The following is a 16,655-nucleotide window of genomic DNA, read 5'->3' on the forward strand; positions in this document are numbered from 1 at the left end:
GGGAGACCTGCACAGGCAGCTCAGCAGCCATGTGAGGCTCTTGGGCTGACCTTTCCATACTCAGAGCCGAGTGTTTGGATTTCGGCCAAGCCTCCTGAATAGCTCCTATGCAGGTGCTCTCTGCAGCCTTTGAATGGATGACTTGATCTCAGTGCGATAATCTTGCTGTCTCGCGCAGGCTGCCGCTGGTCCAGGCCCCATCCTTCCAGTTCCTGATCCCAGCTGTGATTCTCAGCAGGCAGTCGTCGGCCGCTGACAGGGCATATAGGCATGGTAAGTCATGGTTTAAGGAGTTCATATCCATGGTAGTTGCTGGAGAAAATGATGCCCGGGCTAGGGTTGCATTCAGTGTACCCTTTCCCTTTTGGGCTTACATGCTTGCAGACTCATAGATTGACTCAGAAGGGCGGTGTGGCGCCCCCCTTACTTACTTGGAGCCGGGGGGGAGGAGTCAATCTGCTTGGCTGCCTTTGTGACCGTCCTGTTCCTACCACGAGATATTCCTGCTGCACAGTGAGCTGCAGCTTGCAAAATATCAACTGCTGTCCATTGTACTCCTAAGTTTATTTTCTTTCTGACATTTTAACTCTCATCTTTGAAAGAAAGTGTACATTTCCTATTATGATCCCACTTCCTGTTTATAAAACGCTTCTCCTTGAGGTCGCCTTTCAGGTGCTGATGGTTGATTCATGTTACCTGTATTAACATGATTGCTGCTTTAGGGGTCTCATGTGTGACGTAACTCCAGTGATTGATGGTCTCCGTCTCCCTGCAGGTACCGAGAAGTGTCATATTGAGCAGGGACTGTCCTTTTGTATGTTTGCACAGCGCTGCGTAGGTCACGTAGCGCTACAGAAATGTTCAGTAGTAGTAGTAATATATGACGTATCGCCAGTGACTGATGGTCTCCGTCTCCCTGCAGGTACCGAGGAGTCTCATATTGAGTAGGGACTGTCTTTCTGTACGTTTGCACAGCGCTGCGTACGTCGCGTAGTGCTACAGAAATGTTCAGTAGTAGTAGTAATATATGACGTATCGCCAGTGACCGATGGTCTCCGTCTCCCTGCAGGTACCGAGGAGTCTCATATTGAGCAGGGACTGTCTTTTTATATGTTTGCACAGCGCTGCGTAGGTCGCCTAGCGCTATAGAAAAGTTCAGTAGTAGTAGTAGTAGTAATATTTGACGTATCGCCCGTGACTGATGGCCTCTTTCTCTCCACAGGCTTGGAAGGGTCTCTGGAATGTACCAGTCTGGCCTGTAACACCACCAACAGCTGGAACCAGCCGATCAGAGAGGTAAGTGCTATGCCTTTTGCAGCTTTCCACAGCCACAGAGAAGAGTGACTGTATGCAGGAGAACATAAAATAGAAAAATACAATACAAACACGTGCATGTATTGGACACAGAGTCACAAATGCAGAAAGGGGTGGAATTAGCACACAGGTGAAAGTAGCTGGAGTTGAAGCCTTGGCGATTGACCCATGTGCCAGACCGTGCAATATTTTGGGCATAGCAGAACATTACTGACCCAACGGGGTTATTCTTCCGGCTGCTCATTAGTAACTTCGCGGTACCCCTGCTGGAAGGCATTTTACTTTCATCAAGGATGCGTGGGTGGGGGCTGGCACTGTAGAATCTGGGTTCTAGGCTCTGCTCCAGGATGGGGGCCAGCTTTAGACTGAGCTTCTGGAAACCCTTGGGAAAGGTCAGTCTCCCCCATCCCTGCTATCGCTGCCAGCACTGTGTCCTTTCTAAGAAAGGTTCTCACTTCAGTGCCTGTCACTGGGACTTTGTGACATGTGAAGTTTGCCCTGCACGTCAGAAGACAAGACGTCCCTCCTGAGATGCCATAGGAGGAGCGAGGCGTCCTTGCCAGCGCCTCGGGGATGGACGGCTCCTCGGCTTGCTGCAGGGTGGAAGTGTCTTCTGCTCTTACCATTGCCTCAGGTGCTGCCCTTTTCCACCCAGGCTGCAGGTGCTGTGCTGGTCTCTGGGGCGCTGCAGATGCTCTTCGGGGTCTCTGGTCTGTGTGGGGTGATCTCGCAGCGCAGTGGGCCCATGGTTCTGGCCCCCACCCTCTCCATCATCGGATTCTCCATCTACAAAGAGGCCGCTCTCATCTGCTCTGCAAACTGGGGACTAAGCATGCTGTACGTCAAAGTATATTTGGTAACTATAAACTGAAACCATTTCCTCCCCTTTGCCACTTCCCCCCGTCCAGCAAGACCTCACTCATGCCCCTGTAAGACTAATGGAGGTGATTTTAAATGTGAATACTCTAAGACCGTCTGAAGCTGTGATTTTTTTTTCTGAGTTTCCACTTGGCTTCAAGCGAAAATGCATCAATAATTAGTAAAAAAAAAAAAAAAAAAAGTCTAAACATCAGCTTGGTTGTGAAGGGCTGAAGATCTGAGTAAAATTTGGCCCTGGTTAGGGGATACAGTATTAGATTTTTTGTATTGGTTTATTTAAAATGTATAAGCTTGAGGCAGTGCACGATAAAACATGCATAATTTCAGGTATGACTAGGTAATCCTGTGGGTGAGGGTATGTTACTGTTACAATGTGTTAGTACATGGGAGGGTGTATTACTGTTAGTATGTGTTAGGGCATGATAGTGCAAGCATATGATTCTGATAGGAAATGTTAGGGTTACTATGTGTTAGTACATGGGAGGGTGTATTACTGTTAGTATGTGTTAGGGCATGATAGTGCAAGCGTATAATTCTGATAGGAAATGTTAGGGTTACTATGTGTTAGTACATGGGAGGGTGTATTACTGTTAGTATGTGTTAGGGCATGATAGTGCAAGCGTATGATTCTGATAGGAAATGTTAGGGTTACTATGTGTTAGTACATGGGAGGGTGTATTACTGTTAGTATGTGTTAGGGCATGATAGTGCAAGCGTATGATTCTGATAGGAAATGTTAGGGTTACTATGTGTTAGTACATGGGAGGGTGTATTACTGTTAGTATGTGTTAGGGCATGATAGTGCAAGCGTATGATTCTGATAGGAAATGTTAGGGTTACTATGTGTTAGTACATGGGAGGGTGTATTACTGTTAGTATGTGTTAGGGCATGATAGTGCAAGCGTATGATTCTGATAGGAAATGTTAGGGTTACTATGTGTTAGTACATGGGAGGGTGTATTACTGTTAGTATGTGTTAGGGCATGATAGTGCAGCGTATGATTCTGATAGGAAATGTTAGGGTTACTATGTGTTAGTACATGGGAGGGTGTATTACTGTTAGTATGTGTTAGGGCATGATAGTGCAAGCGTATGATTCTGATAGGAAATGTTAGGGTTACTATGTGTTAGTACATGGGAGGGTGTATTACTGTTAGTATGTGTTAGGGCATGATAGTGCAAGCGTATGATTCTGATAGGAAATGTTAGGGTTACTATGTGTTAGTACATGGGAGGGTGTATTACTGTTAGTATGTGTTAGGGCATGATAGTGCAAGCGTATGATTCTGATAGGAAATGTTAGGGTTACTATGTGTTAGTACATGGGAGGGTGTATTACTGTTAGTATGTGTTAGGGCATGATAGTGCAAGCGTATGATTCTGATAGGAAATGTTAGGGTTACTATGTGTTAGTACATGGGAGGGTGTATTACTGTTAGTATGTGTTAGGGCATGATAGTGCAAGCGTATGATTCTGATAGGAAATGTTAGGGTTACTATGTGTTAGTACATGGGAGGGTGTATTACTGTTAGTATGTGTTAGGGCATGATAGTGCAAGCGTATAATTCTGATAGGAAATGTTAGGGTTACTATGTGTTAGTACATGGGAGGGTGTATTACTGTTAGTATGTGTTAGGGCATGATAGTGCAAGCGTATAATTCTGATAGGAAATGTTAGGGTTACTATGTGTTAGTACATGGTAGGGTGTATTACTGTTAGTATGTGTTAGGGCATGATAGTACAAGCGTATGATTCTGATAGGAAATGTTAGGGTTACTGTGTGTTAGGGTGTATTACGTTTGGCTGTGATAGCGTTTGATAGGGTGAGCATATGATTGTGTTAGGGTATGTTACCATTAGGGTGAGCGTATGGTTGTGTTATGATATGATAGGATGGGCATTTAACTGTGTTAAGGTATGTTCTGAAAATGGGTGTGTTAGGGTGAGCCTTTGATTGTGTTAGGATATGATAGGATGAGTATATGATTGTGTTAAAGTATATTATGGATAGGATGTGTTAGGGTGCATGTATGTTTATATTAGGTGTATTACTGTTAGGGTGAGTGTATGATTATTTTAGGGTATGTTACTTTTAGAGTGAGTATATTATTGTGTAAAGGTAGGCTACAGTTAAGGTATATTAGGGTATGATAGGGTGAGTAAATGATTGTGTTAGTATATGTTTATGGATAGGGTGTGTTAGGGTACGAGAGGGTGAGCATATAATTGTGTTAGGGTGAGCATATAATTGTGTTAGGGTATGAGAGGGTGAGCGCATGATTGTGTTATGATGGTTGTATGATTGTGTTAGGATATGAGGGTGAGTGTATGATTGTGTTAGGGTGAAGGTATAATTGTGTTATGGTATGTTACTGTTAGGGTAAGTGTATGATTGTGTTAGGATATGTTTATGGATTGGGGGTGTTAGAATATGATAGGGTGAGTGTATAATTGTATTAGGATAAGTGTATATTTGTGTTAGGGTATGATGGGGTGAGTGTATGAATATGTTAGTATATATTTATGGATAGCATGCGTCAGGATGTGTTAGGGTAAGTGTATGATTGTTTTAGGGTGATTGTATGATTGTATTAGGATATGAGAGGGTAAGGGTATGAATGTGTTAGTGTATATGTATGGATAACGTATCAGGGTGTGTTAGGGTGAGTGTATAATTGTATTAGGGTAAGTGTATACTTGTGTGTTAGGGTATGATAGGGTGAGTGAATGAATATGTTAGTGTATATTTATGGATAGCATGCGTCTAGATGTGTTAGGGTAAGCATATGATTGTGTTGGGGTGATTGAATGATTGTTTTAGGGTATGAGAGGGTGAGGGTATGAATGTGTTAGTATATATTTATGGGTTAAGATGTGTCAGGGTGTGTTAGGGTGAGCATATGATTGTGTTAGGGTAAGTGTATACTTGTGTTAGGGTATGTTAGGATGAGTGTATGATTGTGTTAGTGTATATTTATGGATAGGATGTGTCAGGGTGTGTTAGGGTGAGCATATGATTGTGTTAGGGAAAGTGTATACTTGTGTTAGGGTATGTTAGGATGAGTGTGTGATTGTGTTAGTGTATATTTATGGATAGGAAGTGTTAGGTTGAGCATATGATTCAGTTAGGCTGATTGTATGATTGTGTTAGGGTATGAGAGGGTGAGTGTATGATTGTGTTAGTGTATGTTTATGGATAGGGTGTGTTAGGGTGAGCATATGAATGTGTTAGGACGATTGTATGATTGTGTTAGGGTATGATAGGATGAGTGTATAATGGTGTTAGGGTATATTTATGGATAGGATGTGTTAGGGTGAGCGTATGATTCAGTTAGGCTTATTGTATGATTGTGTTAGGGTATGAGAGGGTGAGTGTATGATTGTGTTAGTGTATGTTTAAAGATAGGATGTGTCATGGTGAGCTTATGATTGTATTAGGGTGATTGATTGTATTCGGGTATGAGAGGGTGAGCGTATGATTGTATTAGGGTGATTGATTGTATTAGGGTGTGTTAGGATGAGTATATGATTGTATTAGGGTGATTGTTTGATTGTATTAGGGTATGAGAGGGTGAGTGTATGATTGTATTAGTGTATGTATATGGATAGGGTGTGTTAGGATGAGTATATGATTGTATTAGGGTGATTGTTTGATTGTATTAGAGTATGAGAGAATGAGTGTATGATTGTGTTAGTGTATGTTTATAGATAGGGTGTGTTAGGATGAGTATATGATTGTGTTAGGGTGATTGTTTAATTGTATTAGGGTATGAGAGAATGAGTGAATGATTGTGATAGTGTATGTTTATGGATAGGGTGTGTTAGGATGAGTATATGATTGTATTAGGGTGATTGTTTGATTGTATTAGGGTATGAGAGAATGAGTGTATGATTGTGTTAGTGTATATTTATGGATAGGGTGTGTTAGGGTGAGCGTATAACTAGGTTAGAGTGTGTTACAGTTAGGGAATGTTAGTTTAGAATTAAGGTAAATTAATGATCTGAGATATCTGGATTATGCTTAGGATCAGACTGTATTTTGATTAGGATATATTAGAGGTAGGATGGCTGGTTTGCCCTTTTTCTTTTCAGTAATTAAACCTTCACAATATTTCCCACAGTGAATTTAGTATGAATTTAAGGGAGTTGCCGTTTTCTTCCCTTACGAGGTCTATCCCGTCGGTCAGCAGATGTTGCTGTCTTTGTGGGAGGCTCCCTTGATTGGGTGTAGGGTAGAGAGGGTGTTTGTGCTTTGCTAACACTCAGCCTCATGTCCTTCCCATAGAAAGTCTGTGCTTTGTCCTTCTCTCCTAGTCTGGTCCTCCTGGTGATGCTGCTGTCCCAGAACCTGCGCTCTTGTTACTTGCCTCTCTGGACATGGAAACAGTGGAAGGGTTTTGTGCTGAAGACGTATTTCCCGGCCTTTCGCATGTTTTCGGTACAGTGGGACTGAATGCTTTGTCTCTCTATTTTTTGGGCGTGAGAGCGCAGCTCAAGCTCATGTGACCAGTAGTTGCACTCTTCAGTCTAGTTACAAATTGCACAGCACTTTGGCTATTTTCCTCTTTCTCCTGACGTGTGTGGCTCTGCATAATTCTGAATGCTTGTATAAGGATTAGCTCAAAAGAGCTACAAGCAGCAAAAGCTTACAAACCAGAAAACTATAGATAAAATGTCAACCCAATCCATTCTGCTTACTATCTCTACCTGCAATACCACTAACCCCATCTAATCTCACTGACATACTGCAATACTGAACAGACCCCGCCGAACCTCACTGACCTACTGCAACACTGAACAGACCCCGCCGAACCTCACTGACCTACTGCAATACTGAACAGACCCCACCGAACCTCACTGACCTACTGCAACACTGAACAGACCCCGCCGAACCTCACTGACCTACTGCAATACTGAACAGACCCCGCTGAACCTCACTGACCTACTGCAATGCCACAGACCCCACCTAACCTCACTGACCTACTGCGATACTGAACAGACCCCACCGAACCTCACTGACCTACTGCAATGCCACAGACCCCATCTAACCTCACTGCCCTACTGCAATACTGAACAGACCCCACCGAACCTCACTGACCTACTGCAATACCACAGACCCCACCTAATTTCACTGACCTACTGCAATACTGCAGATTTCATCTAACCAGTGAACTACTGCAGTACTGCAGATTCCATCTAACCACTGACCTACTGCAATACTGCAGATTTCATCTAACCACTGAACTACTGCAGTACTGCAGATTCCATCTAACCACTGACCTACTGCAGTACTGCAGATTTCATCTAACCATTGAACTACTGCAGTACTTCAGATTCCATCTAACCACTGAACTACTGCAGTACTGCAGATTCCATCTAACCACTGAACTACTGCAGTACTGCAGATTCCATCTAACCACTGAACTACTGCAGTACTTCAGATTCCATCTAACCACTGAACTACTGCAGTACTGCAGATTCCATCTAACCACTGACCTACTGCAGTACTGCAGATTTCATCTAACCACTGAACTACTGCAGTACTGCAGATTCCATCTAACCACTGAACTACTGCAGTACTGCAGATTCCATCTAACCACTGAACTACTGCAGTACTTCAGATTCCATCTAACCACTGAACTACTGCAGTACTGCAGATTCCATCTAACCACTAAACTACTGCAGTACTGCAGATTCCATCTAACCAGTGAGCTATTGCAGTACTGCAGATTCCACCTATCCTTTTTTCTACTGCAATACTGCAGACTCTACCTAACCTCACTGACCTATTGCAATGCCACGGACCCTACGTAACATCACTTACATGCTACAGTACCACACACACTACCTAGCTTCACTGATCAACTGAAAAACTGCAGACTCTGTCTAACTTCTTACCTACTGCAATACCACAAATCCAACCTAACCTCACTTACCTACAGAAATACTGCAGATACTATCTAATCTCGCTAACCTACTGCAATACTTCACAGACCCCCACCAAATCTGTGACCTACTGCAAAACTGCAAATTACACCTAACCTCTTACGTACTGTAATACCAGACTCTACCTAATCTTACTGACCTACTGCAATACCACAGACCCTACCTATTTTAATTGACCTACTGAAGAGTGCAGACTCTACCTAACTTCACTCACTTATTACAATATCACAGATTCAATCTAACTTCACTTACCTACTGCAATAACTCACAATAACTCACAGACCCCCACCAAACCTCAGTGACCTACTGCAAACTGCAGGCTTTACCTAATTTCACTTATCTGCTGCAAAACCTCAGGCTGTACCTAACCTCACCTGCTGCAATACCACACACCCCACCGAACCTCACCGATCAACTGAATAACTGTTTTCTCTACCTAACGTCACTTACCTACTGCAATACCACATCTAACCACTCTACCTATCCTCACTGACCTACTGCAATCCCACCAAACCTCACGGACCTACTACACTGCCACAAACCTTACCTAGCCTCCATTTCCTGCTGAAATACTACAGATCCCACCTAACCTCACTTATTTGTTGTAAACCACACATCCTATCTAACTATATTTATCTAGTGCTTTGGATTCTCTGTGCTATGCTGATACTGGGTTTTCTTCCAGCACTTCTGTTAGGAAAGTGTTCCATGAATGCACCACTCTTTTTGTGAAGAAATACACCTTTATGTCACTAATGACCTTTTATTTCTGACGTTTTCTTCCACTGAAAAACACTTGTGCATTAACTATACTCAAGGTCACATGCCATAGGGTTTACAGTATAGAGCTTCAGGCATTGTAGTTACCCTCCTCTGGATCACCCATGCTCTATGGACCTGATTCACTTTGCTTATTTCCCACTGACATGAGAATCAGGTCCTGTGCCACTCCAGTAATGCAGCTTCCATCCACTAGACAGAACGCTCCCACAGAAGAGATCTTAGTGTAAGAAATATCTCAACACATAGTTTGTGGTAGAGACCAAATGGGTCCCATCTAAACCAGCATGAGGCACGCTGATACACCAACGTTCTCCCAGTGAGGACAGTCAGCCTCTGACTTATCTTCAAAAGTCTGTAAGGCAACTTTAAAAACATGCAGAAAAGGACATAGTAAAATAAATTAAGACATGACCCAAGATGCTAGAGATTTTGGCTCCTTCTGCTCTGTCCTCAGGAGGTGTTACACCAACATTTCTAACTCCTCCAGTCACTAAGGTTTCTGCTCCTAATCTAGTTTGTACTTTACATCTCCCGAGGACCCCCTTCTATGGGACTTCTCAGCCCACAGCCTTACCTAGCTACACCTGATCCCCTCCTAAAGCCTTGAAATCACACCTGCAGATGGGATCAATGGGGTCTCAACAGCTCAAGTAGAACATCTTTTCATTATTCATAGATTGACCCAATAAAATGTATCTCAGTCTTCTAACATTTCAATGTTTCTGTGTAAACCTTCAGTTAACACCGAGATGCTCTGCTACTGGCATCAGTGCATGATTTTATTCAGCTGCTTTTGATGCGCTTTCACATGAGATTTTACTGAAGAGGTTTCAGAGCACTGAGCTGGATCAGATCTACATTTCCACAGGTTAAGGCTGGGGACCATGCTTCCTCTTGGAAGGCTGTTGATTCAGATCTGTCTGATACCTTAAGTCACCAAGTAACAACCTGGGTCTTAATCTCCAAAAGACTGAAGCTTGAACATCCCCAGTTTCTTTTCTATCAGAGGATTCTGATTTGGGAGTATTGTTTGACACTAGGATGTCCATATTCAGAGGCATTTATAACTCCGAAGTTATCTGGCTAAATGAATATTTGGGCATGTATCTGGCTGGATATAGTAGGGATGCTCCGGGGAGGACTTACATTAAGTGGCCAAATAGCTTATCTGGCAAAGTCTAGTTAAGCCATAGGGGTGTCCTAAAGTTAGTCAGATAAAGTTATCTGGCTAATTTTGCTATCCGGACAGTGACCGAATATGGACCTTTAAATGTTTCGTGAGATCTTGGACCAGAATTATGCTAAAATCAGATTTTTTTAAGCTAAGATTTTTAGAGGGATAGCCATGTTAGTCTGGTGTAGCAAAAAAGACAAGAATCGAGTGGCATCTTATAGACTGAATAATTGATTAAAGCATGAGCTTTCGAGGACAGAGTCCACTTCGTCAGATGCATGAAGAGATATATTAGAGATGGGTAAAATATATACAGAACAGAGAGAAGGCATTGGATTAGGCAGAGAATAATGTGTAGAGAGTGTTAATAGCATTATAGTATAGCCTACTGACAACTGAGGTAAGTGTGAACAGACAGAATGATCTGATAAGTTAAGTTCATAGATATTTAAAAGTATTTGTGTCTTAAATGTTTCCTTTCTTGTCTCTGATCCAATAAAATTTGGGGAATGATGTATTGAACAGTGATTGGCCTTGTGTGCCCACATCTTCTCTTATGATTTTGACTTTCTAGACATAACACAAATTCTATGTTTTTAGTTTTTGTAGTTTATATTTCTCTAGAAATTTCTTTTTTCAGTTTTAAGCATCACAATTTCTACATCCTCTGCATTGCTACTCATCCCTCATATTTTTCAATCCAATTTTAACTTCTTCTGAATACCTGGAGGTTTTCATGCCACAGTCAGGGGTCAGATGACCTTCTATCCCCTCTCCTCCCGAGTCCTTTGTTTTGGTAGTCAGGGGTCGGATGACCTTCTATCCCCTCTCTTCCCAAGTGCTTTGATTTGGTAGTCAGGGGACAGATGACCTCCTATCCCCTCTCCTCCCGAGTCCTTTGTTTTGGTAGTCAGGGGTCGGATGACTTCCTATCCCCTCTCCTCCCGAGTCCTTTGTTTTGGTAGTCAGGGGTCGGATGACCTCCTATCCCCTCTCCTCCCGAGTCCTTTGTTTTGGTAGTCAGGGGTCGGATGACTTCCTATCCCCTCTCCTCCCGAGTCCTTTGTTTTGGTAGTCAGGGGTCGGATGACCTCCTATCCCCTCTCCTCCCGAGTCCTTTGTTTTGGTAGTCAGGGGTCAGATGACCTCCTATCCCCTCTCCTCCCGAGTCCTTTGTTTTGGTAGTCAGGGGTCGGATGACCTCCTATCCCCTCTCCTCCCGAGTCCTTTGTTTTGGTAGTCAGGGGTCGGATGACTTCCTATCCCCTCTCCTCCCGAGTCCTTTGTTTTGGTAGTCAGGGGTCGGATGACCTCCTATCCCCTCTCCTCCCGAGTCCTTTGTTTTGGTAGTCAGGGGTCGGATGACCTCCTATCCCCTCTCCTCCCGAGTCCTTTGTTTTGGTAGTCAGGGGTCGGATGACCTCCTATCCCCTCTCCTCCCGAGTCCTTTGTTTTGGTAGTCAGGGGTCGGATGACCTCCTATCCCCTCTCCTCCCGAGTCCTTTGTTTTGGTAGTCAGGGGTCGGATGACCTCCTATCCCCTCTCCTCCCGAGTCCTTTGTTTTGGTAGTCAGGGGTCGGATGACTTCCTATCCCCTCTCCTCCCAGGTGCTTTGTTTTGGTAGTCAGGGGTCGGATGACCTCCTATCCCCTCTCCTCCCGAGTCCTTCGTTTTGGTAGTCGGGGGTCGGATGACCTCCTATCCCCTCTCCTCCCGAGTCCTTTGTTTTGGTAGTCAGGGGTCGGATGACTTCCTATCCCCTCTCCTCCCGAGTCCTTTGTTTTGGTAGTCGGGGGTCGGATGACCTCCTATCCCCTCTCCTCCCGAGTCCTTTGTTTTGGTAGTCAGGGGTCAGATGACCTCCTATCCCCTCTCTTCCCAAGTGCTTTGATTTGGTAGTCAGGGGTCGGATGACCTCCTATCCCCTCTCCTCCCGAGTCCTTTGTTTTGGTAGTCGGGGGTCGGATGACCTCCTATCCCCTCTCCTCCCGAGTCCTTTGTTTTGGTAGTTATGGGTCGGATGACCTCCTATCCCCTCTCCTCCCGAGTCCTTTGTTTTGGTAGTCAGGGGTCGGATGACCTCCTATCCCCTCTCCTCCCGAGTCCTTTGTTTTGGTAGTCAGGGGTCGGATGACCTCCTATCCCCTCTCCTCCCGAGTCCTTTGTTTTGGTAGTCGGGGGTCGGATGACCTCCTATCCCCTCTCCTCCCGAGTCCTTTGTTTTGGTAGTCGGGGGTCGGATGACCTCCTATCCCCTCTCATCCTGCGTCCTTTGTTTTGGTAGTCAGGGGTCGGATGACTTCCTATCCTCTCTCCTCCTGAGTTCTTTGTTTTGGTAGTCAGGGGTCGTATGACCTCCTATCCCCTCTCTTCCCAAGTGCTTTGATTTGGTAGTCAGGGGTCGGATGACCTCCTATCCCCTCTCCTCCCGAGTCCTTTGTTTTGGTAGTCAGGGGTCAGATGACCTCCTATCCCCTCTCTTCCCAAGTGCTTTGATTTGGTAGTCAGGGGTCAGATGACCTCCTATCCCCTCTCCTCCCGAGTTCTTCGTTTTGGTAGTCAGGGGTCAGATGACCTCCTATCCCCTCTCCTCCCGAGTCCTTTGTTTTGGTAGTCAGGAGTCGAATGACCTTCTATCCCCTCTCCTCCCCAGTGCTTTGTTTTGGTAGTTAGGGGTCGGATGACCTCCTATCCCCTCTCCTCCCGAGTCCTTTGTTTTGGTAGTCAGGGGTCAGATGACCTCCTATCCCCTCTCCTCCCGAGTCCTTTGTTTTGGTAGTCAGGGGTCGGATGACCTCCTATCCCCTCTCCTCCCGAGTCCTTTGTTTTGGTAGTCGGGGGTCGGATGACCTCCTATCCCCTCTCCTCCCGAGTCCTTCGTTTTGGTAGTCAGGGGTCGGATGACCTCCTATCCCCTCTCCTCCCGAGTCCTTTGTTTTGGTAGTCGGGGGTCAGATGACCTCCTATCCAAAAGGACAGGCCTCCAAACCAAAAGGAAGAGCTGGACAGAGATCTGGTTGAAGACATCCATAAGATAGGTAAGAAAGGGGAAGTGGTGATCATTGGTGACTTTAATATGCCAGATGTAGACTGGAAAATCCCATCTGCAGAATCTAAAAACAGTAGAGCAATACTGGATGCCATGCAAGTATCTTTGTTCAAACAAATGGTATTGAAACCCACGAGAGAAGGAACTATTCTCGACTTAGTGCTCAATAATGGAGAAATCGTCTCTGATGTCAAGGTGGGCGCCCACCTCAGCACCAGTGATCATCAAACGGTATGGTTTAATATCACTAAAAGAATAGGGAAAAGAACCACAAAGACCCGAGTTTTACAGTTCAAAAACACAGACTTTGAGGAAATGGGGAAGTACCTAGAGGAAGAACTAAATGGATGGGAAAATGAGAGAGATGTGGATCAACAGTGGACCAATCTAAAAGGAGCAATCGCCAAGGCAACTGCTCTATATGTTAGAAATGTAAAGAAAAGCAAAAGAAAAATGAAACCTATCTGGTTCTCAAAGGAGGTGGCTGACAAAATTAAAGCTAAAAGAACTGCATACAAGAAATACAAAAGATCCCAAAGGAAGGAGCACAAAGAAGAATATCTGATTCAACTGAGGGAGACAAAGAAATTAATCAAGTTGGCAAAAAGTCAAGCAGAAGAGAGGATTGCCAAGGAGATAAAATATGGTGACAAAACATTTTTCAGATACATCAGCGAAAAAAGAAAAGTCCAAAGTGGTATAGTGAAATTGAAAGGTGGAAATGATCAATGTGTGGAGGGAGACGAAGAAATGGCAGAAATATTAAACGAATACTTCAGCTCTGTGTTCACTAAAGAAGACCCTGGAGAAGGACCATCTCTACACAACAAGAAACTGGAGGGAAGCGGAACAGAGGAAAATCCATTTACAGTAGATAATGTATGGGAAGAGCTAAAGAATCTGAAAGTGGACAAGCCATGGGGCCTGATGGGATTCATCCAAGGATACTGAGGGAGCTCAGAGATGTGCTGGCGGGACCGCTGTGCGACCTGTTCAATAGATCCCTAGAAACGGGAGTGGTGCCGAGTGATTGGAGAAGAGCGGTGGTGGTCCCTCTTCACAAGAGTGGGAACAGAGAGGAGGCTGGTAACTACAGACCAGTTAGCCTCACTTCAGTGGTGGGAAAAGTAATGGAGTCACTGTTGAAAGAGAGAATAGTGAACTATCTACAGTCCGGAGAATTGATGGACCAGAGGCAGCATGGATTCACCAGAGGAAGATCCTGTCAGACAAATCTGATTGACTTTTTTGACTGGGTAACCAAGGAATTGGATAGAGGAAGAGCACTCGATATCATATACTTGGATTTCAGCAAAGCTTTTGATACGGTTCCGCACAGGAGACTGGTGAATAAAACGAGAAGCTGGGAGTGAGTGCCGAGGTGGTGACCTGGATTGCAAATTGGTTGACGGACAGAAGACAACGTGTGATGGTAAATGGAACCTTCTCTGAAGAGAGAGCGGTTTTAAGTGGTGTACCGCAAGGATCGGTGTTGGGACCGGTCCTGTTCAATATCTTTGTGAGCGACATTGCGGACGGGATAGAAGGTAAGGTTTGTCTTTTTGCGGATGACACTAAGATCTGCAACAGAGTGGACACGCCGGAAGGAGTGGAGAGAATGAGACGGGATCTAAGGAAAATGGAAGAGTGGTCAAAGATATGGCAGCTGAGATTCAATGCCAAGAAGTGCAAAGTCATGCATATGGGGAGTGGAAATCCGAATGAACTGTATTCGATGGGGGGGGAAAGGCTGATGTGCACGGAGCAGGAGAGGGACCTTGGGGTGATGGTGTCTAATGATCTGAAGTCGGCGAAACAATGCGACAAGGCGATAGCTAAAGCCAGAAGAATGCTGGGCTGCATAGAGAGAGGAATATCGAGTAAGAAAAGGGAAGTGATTATTCCCTTGTACAGGTCCTTGGTGAGGCCTCACCTGGAGTACTGTGTTCAGTTCTGGAGACCGTACCTTCAAAAAGACAAAGACAAGATGGAGGCGGGGTACAGAGAAGGGCGACCAGGAAGGTGGAGGATCTTCATCGGATGACGTACGAGGAGAGATTGAAGAATCTAAATATGTACACCCTGGAGGAAAGGAGGAGCAGAGGTGATATGATACAGACTTTCAGATACTTGAAAGGTGTTAATGATCAAAAGACAACGACAAACCTTTTCCGAAGGAAAAAAATCAGCAGAACCAGGGGTCACGATTTGAAGCTCCAGGGAGGAAGATTCAGAACCAATGTCAGGAAGTATTTCTTCACGGAGAGGGTGGTGGATGCCTGGAATGCCCTTCCGGAGGATGTGGTGAAGACCAGAACTGTGAAGGACTTCAAAGGGGCGTGGGATAAACACTGTGGATCCATAAAGTCAAGAGGCTGCCAATGAAGAGTGGGTGACTCGCCAGAATGATGACTACTGCCTGGAGTCAATACCCTTATTAAATAAACATACACAGGCTTACGGTGACTCCAACATCGCTCTAAGCTTCAACAGCAAGAGGAAATGTGGAAAAAAGGATTCACACTCACAAAGAGGGGAGTAGCTGGCTTGTTACGGCGGTTACTACCCCAAATCAAATAAGCCTGATACTTCACTTTCAATGCATATACAGCAAAGTTCTCTGATTCAACGGCAGGGGAGAAGAAAAACTGATACTTCACACATCCAGCAGAGCTCTCTGCTTCAACGGCAGGGGAGAAGAAAAGAGGGTTCGCACTCACAAAGCGGGGAGTAGCTGGCTTGTTACGGCGGTTACTACCCCAAACCAAATGTGCCTGATACTTCACTTTCGATGCACATCCAGCATGGCTCTCTGCTTCAACGGCATGGGAGAAGACTTATACGTCACGCATATCCAGCATAGCTCCCTGCTTCAACGGCAGGGGAGAAGAAAAACAACCAATAAGGGCTAATAACATAGTCTGGGTAAAACAAATAAGCATGGGTGCAGCTTGCTTATTGCGGCGGCTACTACCCCTAACGAATCAAGCTAGATATTTCACTTGGATGCAGCTCCATCACTGCTCTCTACATTAAAGGTGGGGGGGTGGAAGGGAAATAGAACCAAGAGCTAAGAGAAACAGATAAGTATGAGAGAAAATATGTGTGAAGCTTGCTGGGCAGACTAGATGGGCCATTTGGTCTTCTTCTGCCGTCATTTCTATGTTTCTATGTTTCCCCTTTCCTCGGGAGGAAAGGGGATACCCTTTCCTCCCGAGTCCTTTGTTTTGGTAGTAAGGGGTCGGATGACCTTCTATCCCCTCTCCTCCCGAGTCCTTTGTTTTGGTAGTCAGGGGTCGGATGACCTCCTATCCTCTCTCATCCTGAGTCCTCTGCTTTCTTTACTGCTTCTACAGCTGTTGCTGCCCATTTCCTGCATCTGGATGGTCTGTGGCATCCTGAATCATGTTGGCATTCAGACAGAACGGCAAGGCCTCCCCTTCGGGCACCTGTCTGCAGAGAACACCACGCTGCCTGCTCCCTGGATCAAGGTCCCCTACCCAGGTA

General features: G+C 44.9%; 1 protein-coding gene across 2 annotated transcripts in view; it reads left to right on the forward strand.

The window, feature by feature from the left end:
• SLC23A3 (solute carrier family 23 member 3) overlaps positions 1 to 16,655 on the forward strand; it is a 72,361-nt gene that overhangs the window by 11,252 nt on the left and 44,454 nt on the right. Inside the window, exons 3-7 of one of the 2 annotated variants that reach the window (XM_029605023.1) lie at positions 179 to 273; positions 1,223 to 1,296; positions 1,970 to 2,151; positions 6,510 to 6,633; positions 16,505 to 16,652. In XM_029605023.1, coding sequence (XP_029460883.1) covers positions 179 to 273; positions 1,223 to 1,296; positions 1,970 to 2,151; positions 6,510 to 6,633; positions 16,505 to 16,652 — 623 coding nt within the window. Of the gene's footprint in view, positions 1 to 178; positions 274 to 1,222; positions 1,297 to 1,969; positions 2,171 to 6,509; positions 6,634 to 16,504; positions 16,653 to 16,655 lie in introns of both variants that reach the window. The other variant, XM_029605024.1, reaches the window with a different exon arrangement.

Source organism: Rhinatrema bivittatum, chromosome 6 (genome assembly GCF_901001135.1).
Source record: "Rhinatrema bivittatum chromosome 6, aRhiBiv1.1, whole genome shotgun sequence".
In the NCBI taxonomy this organism is placed as follows: Eukaryota; Metazoa; Chordata; class Amphibia; order Gymnophiona; family Rhinatrematidae; genus Rhinatrema; species Rhinatrema bivittatum.